Source organism: Trichophyton benhamiae (assembly GCF_000151125.1).
Source record: "Trichophyton benhamiae CBS 112371 chromosome Unknown Abenha-G-c-176a04.f1, whole genome shotgun sequence".
Lineage (NCBI taxonomy): Eukaryota > Fungi > Ascomycota > Eurotiomycetes > Onygenales > Arthrodermataceae > Trichophyton > Trichophyton benhamiae.
This window is the reverse complement of record NW_003315107.1, coordinates 281,158-299,752: the sequence shown is the minus strand read 5'-3', so window position 1 is coordinate 299,752 and position 18,595 is coordinate 281,158. Positions and strand designations below refer to the sequence as shown.

At 48.0% G+C, this 18,595-nt stretch overlaps 6 protein-coding genes across 6 annotated transcripts; 4 read left to right on the top strand and 2 right to left on the bottom strand.

Annotated features, from left to right (window-relative positions):
• Positions 1–1,718: 1,718 nt before the first annotated feature.
• Positions 1,719–3,098, bottom strand: ARB_07023 (uncharacterized protein; the record flags this gene model as incomplete). The annotated part of the gene is made up of 1 exon (XM_003014415.1): positions 1,719–3,098. The coding sequence occupies one exon, from the start codon at positions 3,096–3,098 to the stop codon at positions 1,719–1,721; it is 1,380 nt and encodes a 459-aa protein (XP_003014461.1).
• Positions 3,099–4,199: 1,101 nt separating this feature from the next.
• ARB_07022 (uncharacterized protein) lies at positions 4,200–4,500 on the top strand (the record flags this gene model as incomplete). The annotated part of the gene is made up of 2 exons (XM_003014414.1): positions 4,200–4,316; positions 4,417–4,500. 2 exons carry the CDS (start codon positions 4,200–4,202, stop codon positions 4,498–4,500), a joined length of 201 nt encoding a protein of 66 aa, XP_003014460.1.
• Positions 4,501–6,495: 1,995 nt separating this feature from the next.
• Positions 6,496–8,353, bottom strand: ARB_07021 (uncharacterized protein; the record flags this gene model as incomplete). Its single annotated transcript, XM_003014413.1, has 4 exons — positions 6,496–7,324; positions 7,463–7,833; positions 8,008–8,029; positions 8,121–8,353. 4 exons carry the CDS (start codon positions 8,351–8,353, stop codon positions 6,496–6,498), a joined length of 1,455 nt encoding a protein of 484 aa, XP_003014459.1.
• Positions 8,354–10,010: 1,657 nt separating this feature from the next.
• ARB_07020 (uncharacterized protein) lies at positions 10,011–10,986 on the top strand (the record flags this gene model as incomplete). The annotated part of the gene is made up of 2 exons (XM_003014412.1): positions 10,011–10,186; positions 10,266–10,986. The coding sequence occupies 2 exons, from the start codon at positions 10,011–10,013 to the stop codon at positions 10,984–10,986; spliced, it is 897 nt and encodes a 298-aa protein (XP_003014458.1).
• A 2,266-nt stretch (positions 10,987–13,252) lies between these two features.
• ARB_07019 (CorA family metal ion transporter, putative) lies at positions 13,253–15,290 on the top strand (the record flags this gene model as incomplete). The annotated part of the gene is made up of 2 exons (XM_003014411.1): positions 13,253–14,649; positions 14,711–15,290. The coding sequence occupies 2 exons, from the start codon at positions 13,253–13,255 to the stop codon at positions 15,288–15,290; spliced, it is 1,977 nt and encodes a 658-aa protein (XP_003014457.1).
• A 789-nt stretch (positions 15,291–16,079) lies between these two features.
• ARB_07018 (calcium channel subunit Mid1) lies at positions 16,080–18,099 on the top strand (the record flags this gene model as incomplete). The annotated part of the gene is made up of 2 exons (XM_003014410.1): positions 16,080–17,349; positions 17,414–18,099. The coding sequence occupies 2 exons, from the start codon at positions 16,080–16,082 to the stop codon at positions 18,097–18,099; spliced, it is 1,956 nt and encodes a 651-aa protein (XP_003014456.1).
• Between the last annotated feature and the right edge of the window lie 496 nt (positions 18,100–18,595).

Here is an 18,595-nt window from a genome sequence, read left to right as displayed (position 1 = left end):
ATAATAGGGAGACCCAAGAAGCCCTCTCTTTTGGTGCATGGCGTTGGTTTCATGCCTGGGGGACATGCAGGCCCGTCGAGAGATCGAACCTGCAGGCTGTACGGAGTAAAGTGCATGAATGCCTGATACATAATGCTACATATACGCACTTCTACCTCTATTTCAGCCTACCAGCGTCGACGCCTCCTGAAGCGCTTGATACAGATGTGATGCTTTGTGGCGGGAGCTTCCAGGATGCTTCGCTGCTTAAAATGACTGTGGCCACCCCCTGAAAACCTTGTGCTTAAAGCCAGCCGTGCCGGGGCCTCCTCTCATAGGGCAGATGCTGGCGCTGGGACTGCGATGTCGTAGCAGAGATATCTTCCCGGGCGGCAAGCAGCGGTTACCACACTCTATTGGCCCCTTTTTTTGGTTCCTTTTTCTTACTCTATTTTAATTTTAATATTTTTCTTTTTTTCTTTCTCTTTTTCTATCTTTTACTGGCATTGAAAATATGTGCAAACAAACGAGTGTGATATTGAGTGATGGACTAAAAGTGTCTAGTGATAGTGGGAAGTTGAGTCGCCAAGTTTATGATAAAAGGAGAGAGAGAGAGATCTAAACGAGCGTGAGGATGTCGTCGAGGACATCGATATAAAAAAAAACAGTAAAGAACCCGAGATGAGAAATAAGAAGGTTAAAGCGAGCGACGATGGGTAGGGGGGTAAAAATAAAAGAAAAAGAAAGGGAAAGGGGACGGAAAGGATAGGGTGCAGGAGGAAGGGCAGGTATCAGGGGTACAGTCAGGTACAGTGAAGAAGGGCAAGGGGCAAGCAGGATCAGAGCAAGGGAACACAACTCCATCAACCCCCGGCACATGCATATGCATACCATAAACAATGAACATGTAGCTAGCGGCCAGCCGAATCATTCATCCAGGTTTTCCATACGAAGAACATAAAGCGAAAAAAGACGACCCGGGCAGGTATAAACTCCCTTAAAAGAGCAAAGAGCCGTGGGAAACAACCATATCTCTCCGACCGTCAAACCGAATAGAACGAGCAAACAACCAGCCAAGCCAAAGTGCACGTTGAAAGATGATAAGAATATGTAAAAACGGGGAAAGCAGTAAGAAAGCAGATGGCAGATGACAAGGGAAAAAGAAAGGAAAAAAAAAAAAAAAAAAAGACTCCAGGATATCATCCATCCTCGTATGACGCCATGCTGAGCTGAGTGGTGCTGTGCTGTATCAGAAAATAGCAAAGGGAGACAAAGCTGCCTGGCAGATAAAGAAGAAAACGAAGGCAAGAGGTTGACTCCGGACCTTGGGAACCCAACTGAAAACCATAACCGTGATAAACATGTTTCCATAGCCCAGGTCAACATCGCAGATGATATGAACGCTGGAAAGTCGAAAAGGAACAGGGCCAAAGAGGAGAAACTTCTCCTAGTCTGGCTTTGAAAGGGAACATAAAAAAAGAAGAAGAAGAAGAAATCAGGCATTGAGTGATGGTGAAAACAAGGGAAAGAAAACAAAAAATGCAGGCTTCGACCGGAAGATCATATCAATATGGGATGGACAGTTAAGTGATTATGACCACTTTCACAACTGGCACAATAGCTGGGGTATGCATAAGACGTAGGAAAGGAAACAATGGCCAACCAAAAAGGAAAAAAAGACGAGTTCGTAAATATGGTCGGCTGAGAATTTGATAGCCTGACCTAACCCAGTGAATCATCTAGGAGGAACGCCGCTCTGTGTTCTCGGGGTGTTGACCATCGCTCACATTAAGGTTCAACATACGCCGTAAGTCATCTTCCATTCGTTTGGTTTCCGCAGAATCCAGTTTTGGCGGAGGGCAGTTCCTCGCAGGAGGCGTGGAAGAGTTTGGTTGCATTGTTCGGTTCGGCGTCGGAGAAGTAAGGGCACCTCCAGCTGCCCCATTGTAGCTTGCATGAGCTGGAGGAGCACTGCTAAGCCCAAACTGTGCATATCTCGAGAAGGACTGCTGACGAGGCGGAGTAACCGGGCTGGTTGGAGCCACCATACTTCGCAGCCCAGAAGATGGTGCGGGTGAACGATGGGTTTGGGCACACAGGGATGCCAGATATTGTTGTGGAATCGTGCTCTCCGGGCCGCTAAATTCGTTGCGGGTTCCTAAAGGTTTACCGGAATGGGCAAAAGGTACTGGTGAAGCGGGGCCAGAAGCATAACGAGTGGGTTGTTGGTACATAGAGTAGTCCCCAGACATTCTGAAATTGTTATTATTATTATTACTGCCATTGTTGCTGGGGCCGTTTGAGGGGTCCGTGAGCCTCGGGGATGCTGAGGCTGCGCGCTGCGGTGGAGGGTTAAGAAGTAAATTTTTGAGAGCTTCGCTTTTGAGTTTGTTGGTATCAGTAGTGTTGTTTTCTCGTGTTGTGCCAGGAAGACCTCCTTGTTTCCCTGGGCTAGTTGCACGCAAGGCATTCATCCGATCTTTGAAAGAGGTTGCAAATGAGGGGCCAATCGGCGACATTCGGGTATCTGAGCCTTCTAATTCTAAAGGAAACATACCACCACTGATCTGTCTTTCGCCTTGCTGTGGGCGTACCTCGCTTCTCGGAGGTGTAGATCCATTGAAAGGGCCAGAATCCTCAAGCTCGCTCACAGGGTTGGCGGCTCTTGCTTGGCGTGCGGCCTTGAAAAGAAAATCGAGAGGGGAAGCTGTACCAGCTTCCTGTTGGGGTTGCTGGGGGGCATTATTCGTCTTTGTAGGCGTACTGTCTCCCGGGTCGGTGTCTGGTGACTCATCCTGGAGCTCATCAGAAGTTCGACCGTCAGTTTCCGGCACTGACTTTGAAAAAAACGATGGTATTGGGAGCGCCGATGGCGCAGGAGAGGCATGGAAGGTTGGTCCGGCATATAGAGGGCTATCCTTGATAGAAGACTGCGAGGAGGTATGACGGTGACCATGACCAAGGCTCGCAGTTCGAGCTGGAGCCGGCGAATTCTTGTGATTATCTCTATTTTTCTTTGCTGACCGGCCATTCTTCGCCTTCATCGCACTGTCAGACGCACGGTTCCCCGAGTCACTGGCAACATTCGAGTCTCGGTTTGCTGCTGGGGTGGTGTTCATCTTATCAGGCTGACGTGAGGGGTCAGCAGCACCGGATTTCGACGACGGAGTGCGCTTCTGGTAACGCCGGCCATTTCGAGGCGCTTTGGGCGTAGTAGGAGCCGGACTTGACATCTCGTGTCGCCTCGGACCGTTGTAGGTGGCTTAATAAATAGGCAGCCGTAGATATAAGAATAATAAGGAAAAGAACAAAAGGAAACGAAACCAAGAGCTAGGAAGAACGCTCCAAGAAGAGGCGAAAAATAAAAAGGCTTGCACGCAACAAAACAGGTCTACTGCGCTAAGGTGTTCACTGAGTAGAAGAGCAAGACAACGATGGCGACCGTGGTGGTATGAAGGCTGCGTGGAAGCGGGTTCAGCCGGCTGCCGGAAACGCAGTGTATGGCTGGGGGTGTCGGCTGTTTATATCTGTGAGAAGCGCAAACGAAAACAAGGGCGGTCCCCCTAACATATTCATAACTTATCGGGCGGCAAGACCAGAGTACGCTGTGTGTTTCACGCTGGCGGCAGGAAGAGGCGCGATGGGGGCTGTTTTGGTGTCTTGTAGAGGCGTGTGGAGGTCTGCAGGGCTGTCGTCGTTGCTTGTTCGTCGATGTTCACGGTCGAAAAAGGCGAACTGCGCAAAAAAGCTCCGCCTGGCTGGTTGTCTGGGGCGGGCCTGAGCTTGGGTCATGTGACCTTAGCGGGAAATCTTATCTCCGCTGCTTCTCCCGCCCGCCCGCACAAGGTAGTTTAAGGTCCATAGGTTAGGTAGGTCGGCTGCCTCGCAGTGTTTACCCTCCATCTGACATCTGGACGACGAAGCCGTTGACGGAGAAGCCAGGTGGTGACAGCGTCGAGTGCTGTGTCTCAAGCTGGGTGGCATTGCAAACAAGACTGGGATATCCTACACCGGCTGCATTCACAGAGGTACGACCCATCGCGCTGCTGGCTGTTAGATAAGCGCTTGTTAACTGATGGAAGGCAACAGCCGCTACATCTTAGCGTCAACGTCGAACCTCCCAGCACATAGAGTATAGGGAGTCTACTTCAAGTGACCACACGAGATAACCCCTTCTTTCACCTGTACGAAGTCGATGATTGTTTGTCCTGCACGCAACCATGGCAGATGTTGAAATGACGGATGCTGCTGGAGATGCCAGCAAGGGGAAAGCTGTAGCTAAGATTGCAAAGGCTGATGCAGCTGGAGAGGGTAAGAAGAGATTTGAGGTCAAAAAGGTGCGTGGTCCCGGATGGAATTTCCGTCAGAGTCGTTCGCGTCTGTCACTACTGGAGTGAAAGTCCTTCTCCCGCTGATTTTGATACTGGGATACTTTAGTGGAATGCTGTTGCTCTGTGGGCGTGGGATATTATCGTTGATAACTGTGCTATTTGCCGAAACCACATCATGGACCTGTGTTAGTTACCATAAAGCTGCTATGCATGTCCCCTCATATCCGACAGTTTCTCTAACGAAGCTATAGGTATTGAATGCCAGGCCAACCAGGGCTCATCCACCACAGAGGAGTGCACAGTTGCCTGGGGTATCTGCAATGTAAGAATACTCTGTCTCGGCGTTAATTTCCATTAGCTAACACATTTGCCTTTTCAGCACGCGTTCCACTTCCACTGCATCTCGAGATGGCTAAGAACCAGACAAGTGTGTCCACTAGACAACAGAGATTGGGAATTCCAGAAATACGGACGGTAGATTGTCTACCGTGTTTGGTTTCTTACCTTCTCTTCTCTTACCCGCTCCGCTGCCCCCGTCATTTTTCAACATAAATAAAGCTTTATGATATTCAAACCGAGGCCAGGGTTCCGGCGTATGTAGTTCAAGGGCTGTGAAGTTATGGGATTCGAATTCAAGACCTGGCAATTCTTACAGATTCTCTCAAGAAAAGAGCTACAAGCTTTCTCTCCTGTGCTGCCTACTCCTAGATAGAAGCCGCCGGGTAGAAGGGGACTTCCTAGTACCTCTCTCCACAACAGGATAGGCAAAAAAAGAAACTAGTCCAGGGTGAATTTTACCATTGCGCAACCAAACAAAAATCCACAGCATGAATAAGATTATATCGTCATCAACTCCCCGCTTTGTCTATAACAATTCCGTCTCTGCCGATTCCCCCAGCTCCCGTGACGAGCCATGACTCAGGATGCTGGTTATACATAGGCCACGGTGGAACAATGACCAGCATCGTTAATATGGAGCCAGCCGTCATCGTCCAGAGTGTTAGGAAGACGTCCTCGTACGCATATCCGATTAGAAATGAGACGACCTAGAAACCAAGCCCCTTGTTATTATTCTATGCCCTGGCAAGAATTTCCAACTTTACAGTTCGATCTTAATATATCAAACGTTCTGCACTCGGGTATAACTCACGGCGAATATAGAAAGGAGGGCGGTTGACAAAAGGTCCGTTACTCGTTGGCCATGGAAGTCCTACCAAACATCGTTAGTTACCAAGAACAGCTAAAGGATGGCGGACTTCAAGGACAGCTCACAATTGGGCCATCAAGAGCCTCCCGGAGGGGTCCAAGGAGCTCATCCATGATTTATAATATTGTTCTTTTGTTAGCTGGTATCCTTCCAGCTGGAGCTTTGCCATGCGCAGTCAAAGCAAAGTAAGAACAGTCTGGCAGTTCTGTTGCTGACTAATACACCAAAATATCTTATATCACGTGATAGAGTTTAAGCTTAAATTAGTTACACCAAACATCTTCACTTCAGCACAAGCAACTACTGCGAGATTCGACACACAATTGGCACCCAACGCATCCCGTCACATTTACTGACCCTGTACGAGGGATGGAGTGTGGACAGCGTAGGATTTGATGCTTGTTCACAGATTTACAGATGATCCCAAATCCCACCAAGTTGACACCCTTGAAGTTCAGATGAAACACTTCAAGGTGGACTTTGGTCGCTGATGCCGCCCGGGATTCCAATCAGTGTCGGTTATCTCGACATGCAATTATGATTGCGCCAGCTTTGCCCCCCCCTTATCATCATGACTGGTGTATCGACCAGGAACACCTGCTTGGCAAGTGATCAGCACGCTAAGCTTTCGGCTCTTGGTTGGGGAACAATCAAGCATCTCTAGAGCTAGGAAAAGGGATCTCCAGGCGGCTTCCGGGTGGGCCATAGGTCCGCATTTATAGCAGGACGGCAAGTCTTCGGAGTCAGGGTAGCCAGAAAGAATCTAAACGTGGTCATCACTTTGGACTCCGTTTGGTCTCCTATAATAGGAAGCTACTCGACAATATGGAGCATAATGTGCAGTCATTCTCCACTCGAGAAAAGATCCTGGCAAGTTCTTCGAATTCTTCTTCTGAGCCGGATTTCTTATCTACTCTACTTCACTCTTCTATTTTATGTCTGCTGTTTATGCTTTGAATACTTCGGCAAGTTGTTGTCCTAGTATCCGTCCTTGTCCACTCCGTTCTCCTGATATACCTGCAAACTATACCTTGCAAACTTACTGCGTGCTCGGATCCGTGGTCCATACCTGGTGAACAAGGGCGGAATGATGCAGAAGACAGTTGCCAAAGCTGCAAGAATAGAAGTGGCTAGATTCGCGCCCAGCACTTCGTACATCCGTCCGGCAAATAGTGGAAAAACAGCAGAAAGTGTGGAACGCACAAGAGATAGAGCAGCGAACCCACTCGCTGAATAGCTCAGGTAGCTGTCGGCTAGATAGCCGGCTAAGACGGCGTCGAACTCATTTAATGCATAGCCGATCAGTACCAGGGATATAGCAGATACCACCCAGTGGACTCCAGGAACACGCGGCGGAATAGTCCACGCAAACCACCAGAGACCAACTGCAAGAACCGGAGCGCCAATGGAGAATCCAACAAGCTTATGTTCTGGCTGCAGTACCTTGCCTTCTCTCTGGTATCTTGTGATCATTCTATGATCAAAGATACGGGTGAGAACTCCGCTGATCAAACCGATGCCAATCGCGAGGAAAGGAAGGGACGAGTTTGCGCTGGAGAATCCAAGGTCCTCATATATCGGGGGAAGAGCCTCTGTGAACAGATAGATGAGTGCAAAAGCTACTGCACTAATCGTAGCAACCATGAAGACAATCGGCTCTGTAAAGAATAATTTGAGGGGTCGGAAAAGAGCTATCCGAGCAAACGTCTTCATGTCTGGGGTATGGTCAGGGTTTAGAGCCTTGAGCGTGGTTATACCGGTTGACTTTTTCAATTTGGCAACCTCACGGGAAAGGAGCAGTGATGGCCTAGATTCGCGAATCCCAAACAAAAGAATGGTGATCACGGCAGTGAAAATAGCTGACACATGAAAGACCCATCGCCTAGAACGAAACAGGAGTCAGTAAGGAGGGTCATACCCGCATAACTAGGCTGATCAAACCTACCAGTCCAAATGATCAATGATATAAATGCTCATGATGGGTCCAAGGATCAACCCCATGTTGGCCACCATTGCCCACATGAAGATCAGCCAGATGCGGTCTTTGGAATTGAAAATATCCTCGATGCTTCCTGCCACCACAATGGTTGGGATGGCCGATAAGAATCCGGAGAAGAAGCGGCCCACTATGACTCCAGCTACGGAGGGGACAAGCCCAACCACAACGCAAAAAAGGCTGTATAGTCCAGTGCTGACGATATACAGCTTCTTGCGTCCAAAAGACTCCGAGTATGGCGGGAATATGATCCCTCCGACTCCTTGGCCTAAGAGATACCTAGTTTTCCAAGAGAGAAGGTCTATAATTAGCGTGAAAGGCTATAAAGTGTAACGGGGAAAGTAACAGGGCTCTACTTACACAGAAACGAACAAGAAGACCGCTAGGGTACGGCTAAGTCCGTACTCATGTCGTGCGTGATCAGCAGCTGCACTCTGCAGGGTATCGTTGTTAGAATCACGTCATGTTGGAGCTGTGATTAAGGATCAACTTACACCTGCTGTACTCACGGCCGTTCTACACACGACAAAAAAATACCCGTCAGTAAGCAGTTCAAATAAACACGATAGTGAGAGGGCAAAGAATGGTGTGTGTCGAGTGGTCATACGTGAAAAGATCCAAAATAATGATCAAACCGCTGTCATAGATCTTTCGTAACATGGACCAATTGCGTGGGTGCTTCGGATTCGAAGCTAGCCAGCGTATATGCTCGCCATCAGGGGTATATTCAAGACCGTGTTCCTCTAGCAGAGCTTGTAGGTTATTCTCCCCTATCGTAGGAAGAATTTCGAGCTTCGTCATTGACGGCTGGGAGCTGGGTGTATCGCCGGGAGAGCTCATTTCGACGTGACCACTTTCAGGCGTTCTCTAGCAGCCTGGAAGCGCAAGACGAGGTTTGAAAGATGAATGGCAGAAGTTGTAGGTGAGCTCCTACATCTGTATTCTTTGTAGACAAGAGAAGAACGGATATAATCTCCCGACTAAACGGTTAATTGAGGATATCAATGGGGCGTAGGAGAGGATTTCTGATACAACTTTAGTTACCTGCACAGCTGCAGAATATTCCAAAAGCTGAAAGGTCCGCAAGATAGCTAAGTGGCCTATCATATTATGCGGCGCAAAAGACGTAATCATGCCGAGTTTTGTTGAAGGATCCACGAACAGGGTCAAGCGAAGTAACTAACTGGACGGGCCGGTAAAGTTTTCGCTCTTCTTTTGTCGTCAGAAAGCCACATCAATGGGCATGCAAGCATTTTTTTTCAAACCCATTTCCTTAAGTGATCTGCGTCGGCTTGTTATCCCCGTAGCTAGATCTACCCTCTGTCTCAGCTAGTTGTTCATTGATGATATGGTGAGGTCCCCTTTTGCCCTTCATAAAATTAAGTCGCCGCCTTAAAAAAGTATTTTTAGGCTCATCCCTGACAAGCTCTCGCGCTCTGAACGAGTTCCTGTCCGCCTTAATTCGGTCGAGTCTAGGCGATCCTTCTCAGCTTGCAGACGATCCTTGAGAGTTTCTAGAACGTCCCAGCAAAATATGTCGACACCCTGGTATAGACACATTTTTTATGGGTAGGACATGGTCAAGAAAACCCTGGAGAGAACGTGCTGGATGCAAGGGTTGATAGATATTTGGATGCATGAGAACCTCATCCTTCAAGATACATGGGTACAAAATTTGACACAAACGCAAATGACCAAGACTGAATTTGCACTATAGCGGTGAGTATGGAGACTGGAAACTGGAGACTGGAGCCTGAAGTCTGAAGTCTGGAGTCTGGAGTCTGGAGTCTGGAGAACTTCGATCATCATCAGCGGCGTTGGCGCTATTTTTGTGGACTAGTTAAGGGGGTTTGGAGATCAGGCGAAATGGATCGACACATTTGCGTGTACCTCAACCAGCTTTCACCAGAAGGCTGAGCTGATGAAAGAGGCTCTTGGGGTATGGTAAATTTAACCTGGTTTATTGGCAGGGACTCCCTTGGGCAGGCAACAACGTCCTTCGAGAAAGCCTAATTGGCATGCAATACGCAATGCTGCAATGTAATGCATTCAACAAATGGAATCAGGGCCCCGCATGGCTCCTATTGCACTAAGCTGTCACAGCGGAGGTGTGTACGCGGAAACGGAGTTAACTCAGGTATTGAAATCGGAAAAGTGACATTCAACCTGGTCATCTGGGCCTATTCCTCCACCACGAATCGCCCTATAATGTACTTATTGACGGTACGTGAGTGCAGGGTTGACAACATGTCTATGGCGAAATGGGACGGTTTACTCATTCGGAGGATCCTGACTTATCCGGTATCTCCCGAAAGGTCAGTTGGATGGGTGGCACATCAATCAGACTTGTAAAGGGGCTTACAAGCCAGGGGCTGAGCGGGTATATATATATGTATGTTGCCGGACTGAAGCTGTGGGAAGAAAGGAGAAGATCCAACGCACCCACATCCCTTGGTATCAAATCAGCTAAGAACGCAGGCATCTGTCATTCGTCACAATGGCCACCATTGCTCTCGCCCTCGTCTGCGCTCTGTTTTATATCATCTTTGTTCTCATCTCCCGGAACGGAAGCCAGAAGAGTCTCTCTCACGAAGGTTTCTTCCAGCGTGTTACCCATCTGCTCCAGAGCATCGGTCAGCAAAAGGGACCTCAGGGTTCAAAGATATTGAAGAGGTACGACATGCTTATATAGACTTATCTGGTAGAGGAAATTCAGAACACTCTACTAATAAACCCTTTTTGCCGAGTACAGGAAAGAGGTTGAAGAAACGTTTGGCCCTACGACATGGCAGAGGCAGTCGTATGATGCCTTCCAAGCCGCCGTCTGTTCAACAGACCCTGTAGCTTTCCCTTGTGTATATGCTACCAAGGGCTTCAAGGCCAAGGAGCACAGATATATCTTCCTTGATTCCGAAGACATGAACAACAAGAAGAACATCGCCACCTTGGCCGCTGCACTCAAGGAATATCTTACAACGCCGCAATCGGAGCTGGGCCCCAACACAAGTCTGGTTGTTCTTTTCCCCATTATCAACTCACAGCTATCGCCTCAAGAATACCATCAGAAATACTGGGACTGTCTCCGTGCTCTGAGAAAAGTTGACACAAAGCCATGGCCATCACACATCCCGACGGACACTGATACTCCGCTGTGGAAATTTTGCTTTAATGGCGAGCCAGTGTTCAGTGCAGCCATGACGCCTTCTCACGAGAAGCGAAGATCACGATATGCACCGTGCTTTTGCATTGTCTTCCAACCTAACTTTGTCTTTGATATTCTCTTTGCCACGGATCTGAAGAAGAAAGCGGCTATCTCAAAGGTTCGAGGACTGCTGGCTGACTATGACGAAGTGCCTATTAGCCCGGAGTTGAAGAACTACGGAGATGCCACTGGTCGGGAGAGCAAGCAATACTTCATCATGGATGAGAATCAGTCATCGCCTCCATGCCCTTACACGTCCCTTGATGTCTAATGAGATTTCGGGAAGCTGTGTTTCATTTTGTCGGTGCATTGGCGGCAGGCTGTAGACCTTAGAGACCAACATATAGACGTTTCTATGGGTAACAGAAATAAAAGTCAGGGCAAGACCCCATCGTTTTATTTTCCTCCCCTCTCTTTTCTATTGTTTCCCAAAAGTAATAGTGGTATGCTCCTATGTTGGTCTAACGGCTGGCTCCTAGTCGCCGAATGTCACACCACCGCGATGGTTGGGTATCAATTGCTGAAGTAAGGGGGAAAAAATTTATCAAGCGATTAACTTGATAGTCATGTTGTCTCAGAGCTAGTCGTGAAGATGACCCAACTCTTGAAAGGCCCAAGGGAAGTTTCTGAATAGAAGAGCGACGATTGGTAGGAGATATATCAATATAGCCATCACGGCTAATGAAAGCCACAGGTGGAGCAAACAGCAAAGAGGGAAAACCTACGCAAGGCGTCTAATTGGATTTCTGGGTTCCACGTGAGCCGTCGATATCGCACGGGTCCATTTTGATAGTGACTGGCTGGCCGATTCAACGATCAAATTTTTAGTAACGTAGGGAGCCGTCGAAGCTTCTCCATATGACTCGAGCATCCCACGGGCTAGTTACGCCGCCCAACGAACAATTAGCCGTAAAAGAGGAAGAAAAAAGTAAAAAAAAAAAAAAACGAATGACAACTTCGGTTTTGGTCGTTGCTCAAGATGTTGTTCCACGACCACGCTTTGACAAGCCGAAAAAATTAACAACTACGGAGTAATAGAACGGAGAAGAGCCGAGATCAAAAGCGGCCCTGGCGAGGACGCCTTGGGTAGCAACTTGGCGGCGACTATCGGAAGTACAGGCTCACAGGCGCTCCATTGTGTACAGCTGACATGCAGCTCGTCACCGAAGAGGTAGCACGGCGACTATCAAAAAATGGCTAGACGGACCACAGAGAGACTCGGCTATCGAATCGGATTAAGCACAGGCGATAAAAGATGTAAAGACGAAGACGGAATACCGAAACGAAGAAGAAAGCTGGGTCACCGGGGCTGGAGTTTTATATCATCAGCCACATCATAGACAACCAGCGCCAAGGACGCGGCCAGGGCTTCCACACCCACCTGCATCTCCCGTAGCACCCGGACCGAGCATTTCCCTTCCGGCAGCGACCATCTGGCCGTCTCCGGCTTCCGCGAGCCGTCTTGCGAGCGTCCTTTCGTCCAGTCATCCTGTCTTCTTTGTTTTCTTGGTCTTCTTCGTCTTTCTTCGTCTTTTCAACCTGCGGTTTTTATCTTGCTTTTTAGTGGCGGAAAGTGTCAACAATGCCAAGCTACGCCATCCCCTTTTAGGCTTAGCGTATTTACTTTTTGCTGGTATTCCTCCTGACTCAGCAGATTCCGGCATTAGATAAGCCAGCTTTGTTCTGTTTTTATTTTATTTTTTTTTATTTTTTTCTTCTTTCTCTCGCTTTTTCCCTTTTCTTTTCGCCCTTTTTTGCCGACCGCCACAGTGCAGACCCTGCAGCAGCAACCTCAACTCCCACCACCAACGACCAACAACCGCCGTCTCAGCACCAACGCAGCTTCGAAATCAAATCTGTCATTGTCGCAGCTAGGCAGGGCAGCTCAGAGCACGGATCTCGCGGACAGAAGCTAGTGATCGTCGTCGAGACGTTCTTTTTTCGGATTGTATCTTGTTACTCGAGACAGTGAGTGACAAGCGCAGGGAGACCAGCAGCCGGACGCAGCCTCTTCCGTACTCTTCCTACCCAGCGACTCTGGAGCCTCGACGCTCCCATTCTGAAAACTCCGGCAAGTTGGCGGGGCTTAACTACACTCAGAACTCCTTCCTCCACCCTCTCCTGGGCCCCAAGTTCCGGGTCTTTGTCGGGGGAGACATCCGACCTCCATAACTTGACTCCCGCAAATATATGGCAATACGCGAAGCAATACACGTTGATCACACGCAGCCAGCCCTTTTTCGAGGGCTAGGCTGGACCGGACTATCCAAATAAACAAGAGTGGCCGTTTTCTCGCTGAAGAGAAGGGGGTTTCTTCATTTGGTTTGAGCTTATCAAAAACAAAAAAAAACAATCTCACATTGTCGTCCCAAACTGCAGAGTGAGCGTTACCCTGCGCATTTGCTCGACGAAGACTACGCATACCCCGCAGTACTTCTTACAATTGGACAGCTTTTAAGAACACAAGGAAATCTAGGAAAACCGATCCAAAAAAAAAAGAGCCAAATACAACACAGATAAAAAGGGATAAGAACACAATGAGTGATTCACCAAAGTCGGACAAGGGTGAGACCAGATTCCCCACGCCCGCCCCAGAGTTGGACGACCACCGATTCCAGGCCGAAAGTCTTCCCAGAGCAGACATCATGGAGAATCCAGCCGCACGAGGCTCTGTCGAGGGCCGTGACCGGCCAGAGCTTCTACTGCCGGTCAACGGCAACACAATGCAAGAAAGGGCCCCGATATGCAGAGACTTCGAGCATGCTGTTATTGATGATGAAGAGGAGGAAGATCCAGGCAGACTTGGGGTTAGGGCCGTTTCTTTGAACCCTATGGGACCTCTTCTGGGGCCTAACGATGCCCGCAGGCCTTCAGTGACGTCTTCGCGCACTTCTGTCTCAACCTCCCCCCCAAACTCGGTCGAGGCCTTTGCCGAGCCTCGTCGACGTGAACGGGCAAACACGATGGAGAGCCAAATGCCTGGAGAGCGTGAACTCCATCTTCATCGCACCATATCTGCCGCTTCTCATCACCACAAAACAGCTTTCAGCAATGCTAGTGTGGTTCACCCTGGCAGCGTGGACGTTCGCGTCAACCCAACGGAGGAGGCAGACGTATGCTTCCCGCCTCCACCCTTCGAAGATACAGGTCGCTCGCCAATAATCGATTACGAAGAGCTTGAGGAGTTCGTTGCTCTTAGCAAGGCTAGGGCAGATAATATATCAGCACAGAATGGAGTTCAGCGCAAGCATAGCATCAGCGCCCAGAGCAGGCAAACTCTCAACTTCACGGGCATTCAAAAGGGAAACAGTAATGTCGATGTCCCTGAAATTGTGATGACTCCATGTGACATGGAAAAGCCAAATACTACTGTCCATCTACCCACGGACAGTGCCAAGGATTCCGGCTCGGACGAACCTGAGGATGAAAAGACTGGTCTTGAGGCCATGAAGAACATCAATAGCCCACAGCGCTTCAGCTTCTTTTCCTCTGAGTTTGAAAGCACCGTCCATGCAGCCTCAATCGGAGACCTTGTACTTCCAGGAGACTCTTTCCGGGATCTCTTCCAGCTGGGCCCCGATGGAGGTGTCTGGTGGCTTGATGTCGTGAATCCAACCAGTGATGAGATGGGCGCTATGTCCCGCGCCTTTTCTATCCATCCTCTGACTGCAGAAGACATCATGACTCAGGAAGCCCGTGAAAAGGTCGAACTGTTCCGCCAATATTACTTTGTCTGTTTCCGCACTTTTTACCAGATGGATAAAATCAGTGAAGACTATCTAGAACCTGTCAATCTATACATGGTGGTGTTCCGGGAGGGTGTTATCTCTTTCAGCTTTACTGACAACCCACATGCGGCGAATGTGAGAAAGCGCATCGGCAAACTGCGTGAATATGTCTCTCTTAGTAGTGACTGGATTTGCTATGCCATGATGTAAGTTTCTTGTGATCTTCTTTGTTTATTACCTGCTTTTTATCTAACTTCTGTGCAACAGTGATGATATTGTTGATAGCTTTGGCCCTGTCATTCGCGAAATCGAGGTTGAATCTGAAGCCATTGAGGACCATGTCTACGTTGCCCGAATCGAAGACTTCAACCTCTTCCTCCCGAAAATTGGCGGTCTACGCAAGAAAGTTATGAGTCTCATGCGCCTTCTAGGCGGTAAAGCCGACGTTATAAAGGGATTCGCCAAGCGTTGCAACGAGCAATACTCTGTCACACCTCGCGGCGATATCGGACTTTACCTTGGCGATATTCAAGATCACGTTGTTACCATGATGTCCAGTTTGGGCCACTTTGAAAAGATGCTCAGTCGTTCTCACGGAAACTACCTTGCTCAGGTCAACGTAACAAACATCATGGTGGGCAACAGGGTTAATGAGGTGCTTAGCAAGATTACCTTCCTGGCCAGTATCATCGTTCCAATGAACTTGATCTGTGGTCTTTTCGGCATGAACGTGCATGTTCCCGGTCAAGGCGGCGATGACCTGTTCTGGTTCTTCGGTATCGTCGGGGTCATTATTCTCATCTCCATAGTCAGCTTGATTTTTGCCCGTCGATATAAGCTGCTGTAAAGAAAACGCACTTCTCAGCGCCTACCGTTGTTGACTCTACGGCCCTTCTCTTCTTTTTCTTGACGGCCGCCTGGACGCACGCCAATACAGTATCAGTGGGCTTGCCTGCGAAACAAAAACATCAATAATGCTTTTTACTAATGCTTTGACCCAGTTCTGTCTTATGCTTCTGATGTTGATACTTGCAGTTTCTTGTTGATATTTGGTTGTGATTGTTTTACTCTGGATTTTTGATAACTCATGGAGATTTGGCATCTTGTTTAATCCTTTCTAGTACCCTAAAAGTCTTTATCGCTGTAATATTACCATTAATCCGTATATAATCCATGGTCCTCTTTTATGGTTCTTTCGTCGGCTTTTTTTTTTTTTTTTTTTTTTTTTTTTTTTTTTTTTTTTTTTTTTTTTTTTGATATCACAAGGTTTTCTAGCTCCACGGGGGTGGGTTAGTTATTACATAATCCCGCAGTTCCTTGGAAGTTATGTATGCTGGCAACGTCTTTAAGCCTTAACGGAATAGGACGTTGGACAGTTTACATCGATCTTGAACAAGGACAACGACCGGAGAGACGATAATATAATGAAAAACCGTCAGGCGAAGACCTTGCCCTTTCACTACTATTCATCCGTTTACACGAGCCTGGATTATTCTGCAGCATCGATGGTCAATTTCGTCTTATTTTCACGGTAATAGGTGCCAATAAACGGTCAACTACATACATTCAAAGGGACCACCGGCCCTCTCCCCCCCGCTATTCATTTAGCAAGCGATACGTTCATACCGGCGCGCCGATGCCTTGGCCGAAGCTCACTCCCCTCCAATCCCGCTTTGCCGCCTCCCTCGCTGCCACCATCCTCCTTATAATACTCTACTTTGCTCTCTCCAACCCACACCTCGCCTACGCAACAGACGTCGATGCTCTGATAATAGAAAGGCATGGCCCTCCGGATTTGACACTTATAGATACCCAAGAGCAGATTTCTGTACAGTGGGACCATGTTTCTATACAAGAAGAGAATAGACTGGACACTGGGGATGGCGCAGATATTGAGCGGAGGGCAGCTCCAGGAACAGAGGCCCTGGCAAACAATGTTGCTAAGTTGAAGAATATAAAGATTGGGGAAGTACAGTATTGGGTATTCCCCAAGGAGGCGGTGCATGGCCCCAAGTCCCCGCCTACACCGGGCTTGCCGTCAGATATAAGCGTCATTCTGGATGGAGGCACGACAGATCCGGGTAGCAACTCTGGAGACTCCAAGAGCTCGGAAGATTCGGATAATGTATTCAAATTGGACGTCCGGGACACAAAATTATCTCGTCGTTCTGTTTCCGTACATATCACTGCAAATACTTGTCTTCAGCCAGAGCTCAACGTTACCCGTGCCGCCAAAGACGCTGGACCGCCTCAACTGGAAATGTATGTGTCTACGAGCAAAACGTTCGATAGGCCTGGTCCACAGTACAAGGACAACTCTGCTGTTACCCATAAACCCTTTGATGGAGGCTACGTTGCTGTAAATCCCGATGCAGATGAAGATGTATACATCGCCGTTGCCGCTCCAAATAGCACCCGGTACTCAGGAATATATAATTACGAAATCGCAGCCTCAATCGACGCCCCGTTCCATGGTCTCGATAATAGCAGTTCTTTCCTCTATTTTGTGGATGGTGATAACAATGCAGCTCTTTTACAAACAAATGATACCACACGTGAACCACCAGAGTCGGAAATATATAAAAAGTGGCTGGCCCTTGATCCACCACCTTTTACGTTATTTGCCCACAATATGAACGATTCAGCTATTTTGGGTCTTCAGCACTCGTACTGCGGTCTGCAGAATAATGCACAGATAAGCAAGAAACAGAAAAGCCTAGATGTTGGCATGACTGCTCGTGGTATAGACCATAAACCCAAGCAACAGATTTATGCTAAGGGCCTCAACAGCAGCTCTGTTTACTATGGATTCTTGGCCATGGAAGGAAATTCAACTGCTTATGGGAACAAGGTTGTAGGGGGTGGAGGAAAAGTGTGGAAAGCAATGAATTTCACAACAAAAAGAGGTAAACTAAAATCATACCCATTAATCTACCAAGCCAGTACTGACTAATATGGGATTTTATAAAGAAAACAATTGCGCTATAATATATAATCTGAAATTCTGCTCCGAAGTTGCCTATGCAGTCCCATCCAGTCCGGAACTCAAGGTTTCTCAGCTTAGCGAGATTTATGACACACAAGCGGAGCAATTATACCAAAATTTCAGCTATTCTCTTCAGCAGGTATCCTGCAATGCACCCGCAACAGAGCAGTATTCCCTTGCAACGAACTGCTCTCAATGCGCAGGTGCCTATAAGCAATGGCTTTGCGCAGTCACTATACCCAGATGTCAAGACTTTTCCAGTGACCTTCCATTCCTCCGTCCGAGAAATACTGGCCAACAATTTCTCAATGGCACCATGCTACCAGATGATTACTCAGGCCGCTTGAACGTTTTAACCAATTCCTCTCGAAACCCACTTATCGACATCAAGATTAAACCAGGGCCATATAAGGAAGTCCTTCCTTGCCAGGACCTATGTCATTCATTAGTTCGAAGCTGCCCTGCGTCATTTGGATTCGGATGTCCCACAGGCCAGTGGCTAAACTATTCTTATGGGCAGCGAAGTGCCAACGGAGATATTACCTGCAGCTACCTCGGGGCCGCGTATTTTTTGAATTCGGGATGGAAGTCTGTGGACGGAATGAAGTTTATTTTTTCCTTTACACTTGTGTTTTGGGGACTTGTCTGGGGATTTTCGCATTGGAACTGATCTGAAACAACCGACCAGAACGGAAAGTGATCGGGTAACTAATTGCCACCCACGTCTCAAAACAGTTCCAAGCGAAGTGACTGAGCATCGCCTATAAAAATGAAACGATTGATTCGCTTGGACCTCAAAACCGGTGTCTGGTCTATATTCAAATCATGCACTGAAAGAGATTAAGGGCGTATCTGGCAAGATAACTGCAGGTCAATGCTGATAACCGAGGAAAAAGCACGGGACGGCTCAAGTACTGCCACGTTATAGCCCTCGTTATGGGAGAAACATACTCCGTACAGATCTCAAAAATTTGCAATACGCAGGACAGGGAATACCCAGTTTCATTTCTTTGTTCATCCATTTATATGACCTTATTCCTGACAACAAGGCTATAGTATATACTGTACATCGACCCCACGAGATCCAAGGTATCTCAACTATCCGAAGAAAAAAAAAATTAACAGATTCATGTTAGAGAAGGATTCTCGGCACAGCGTCAGGGCCA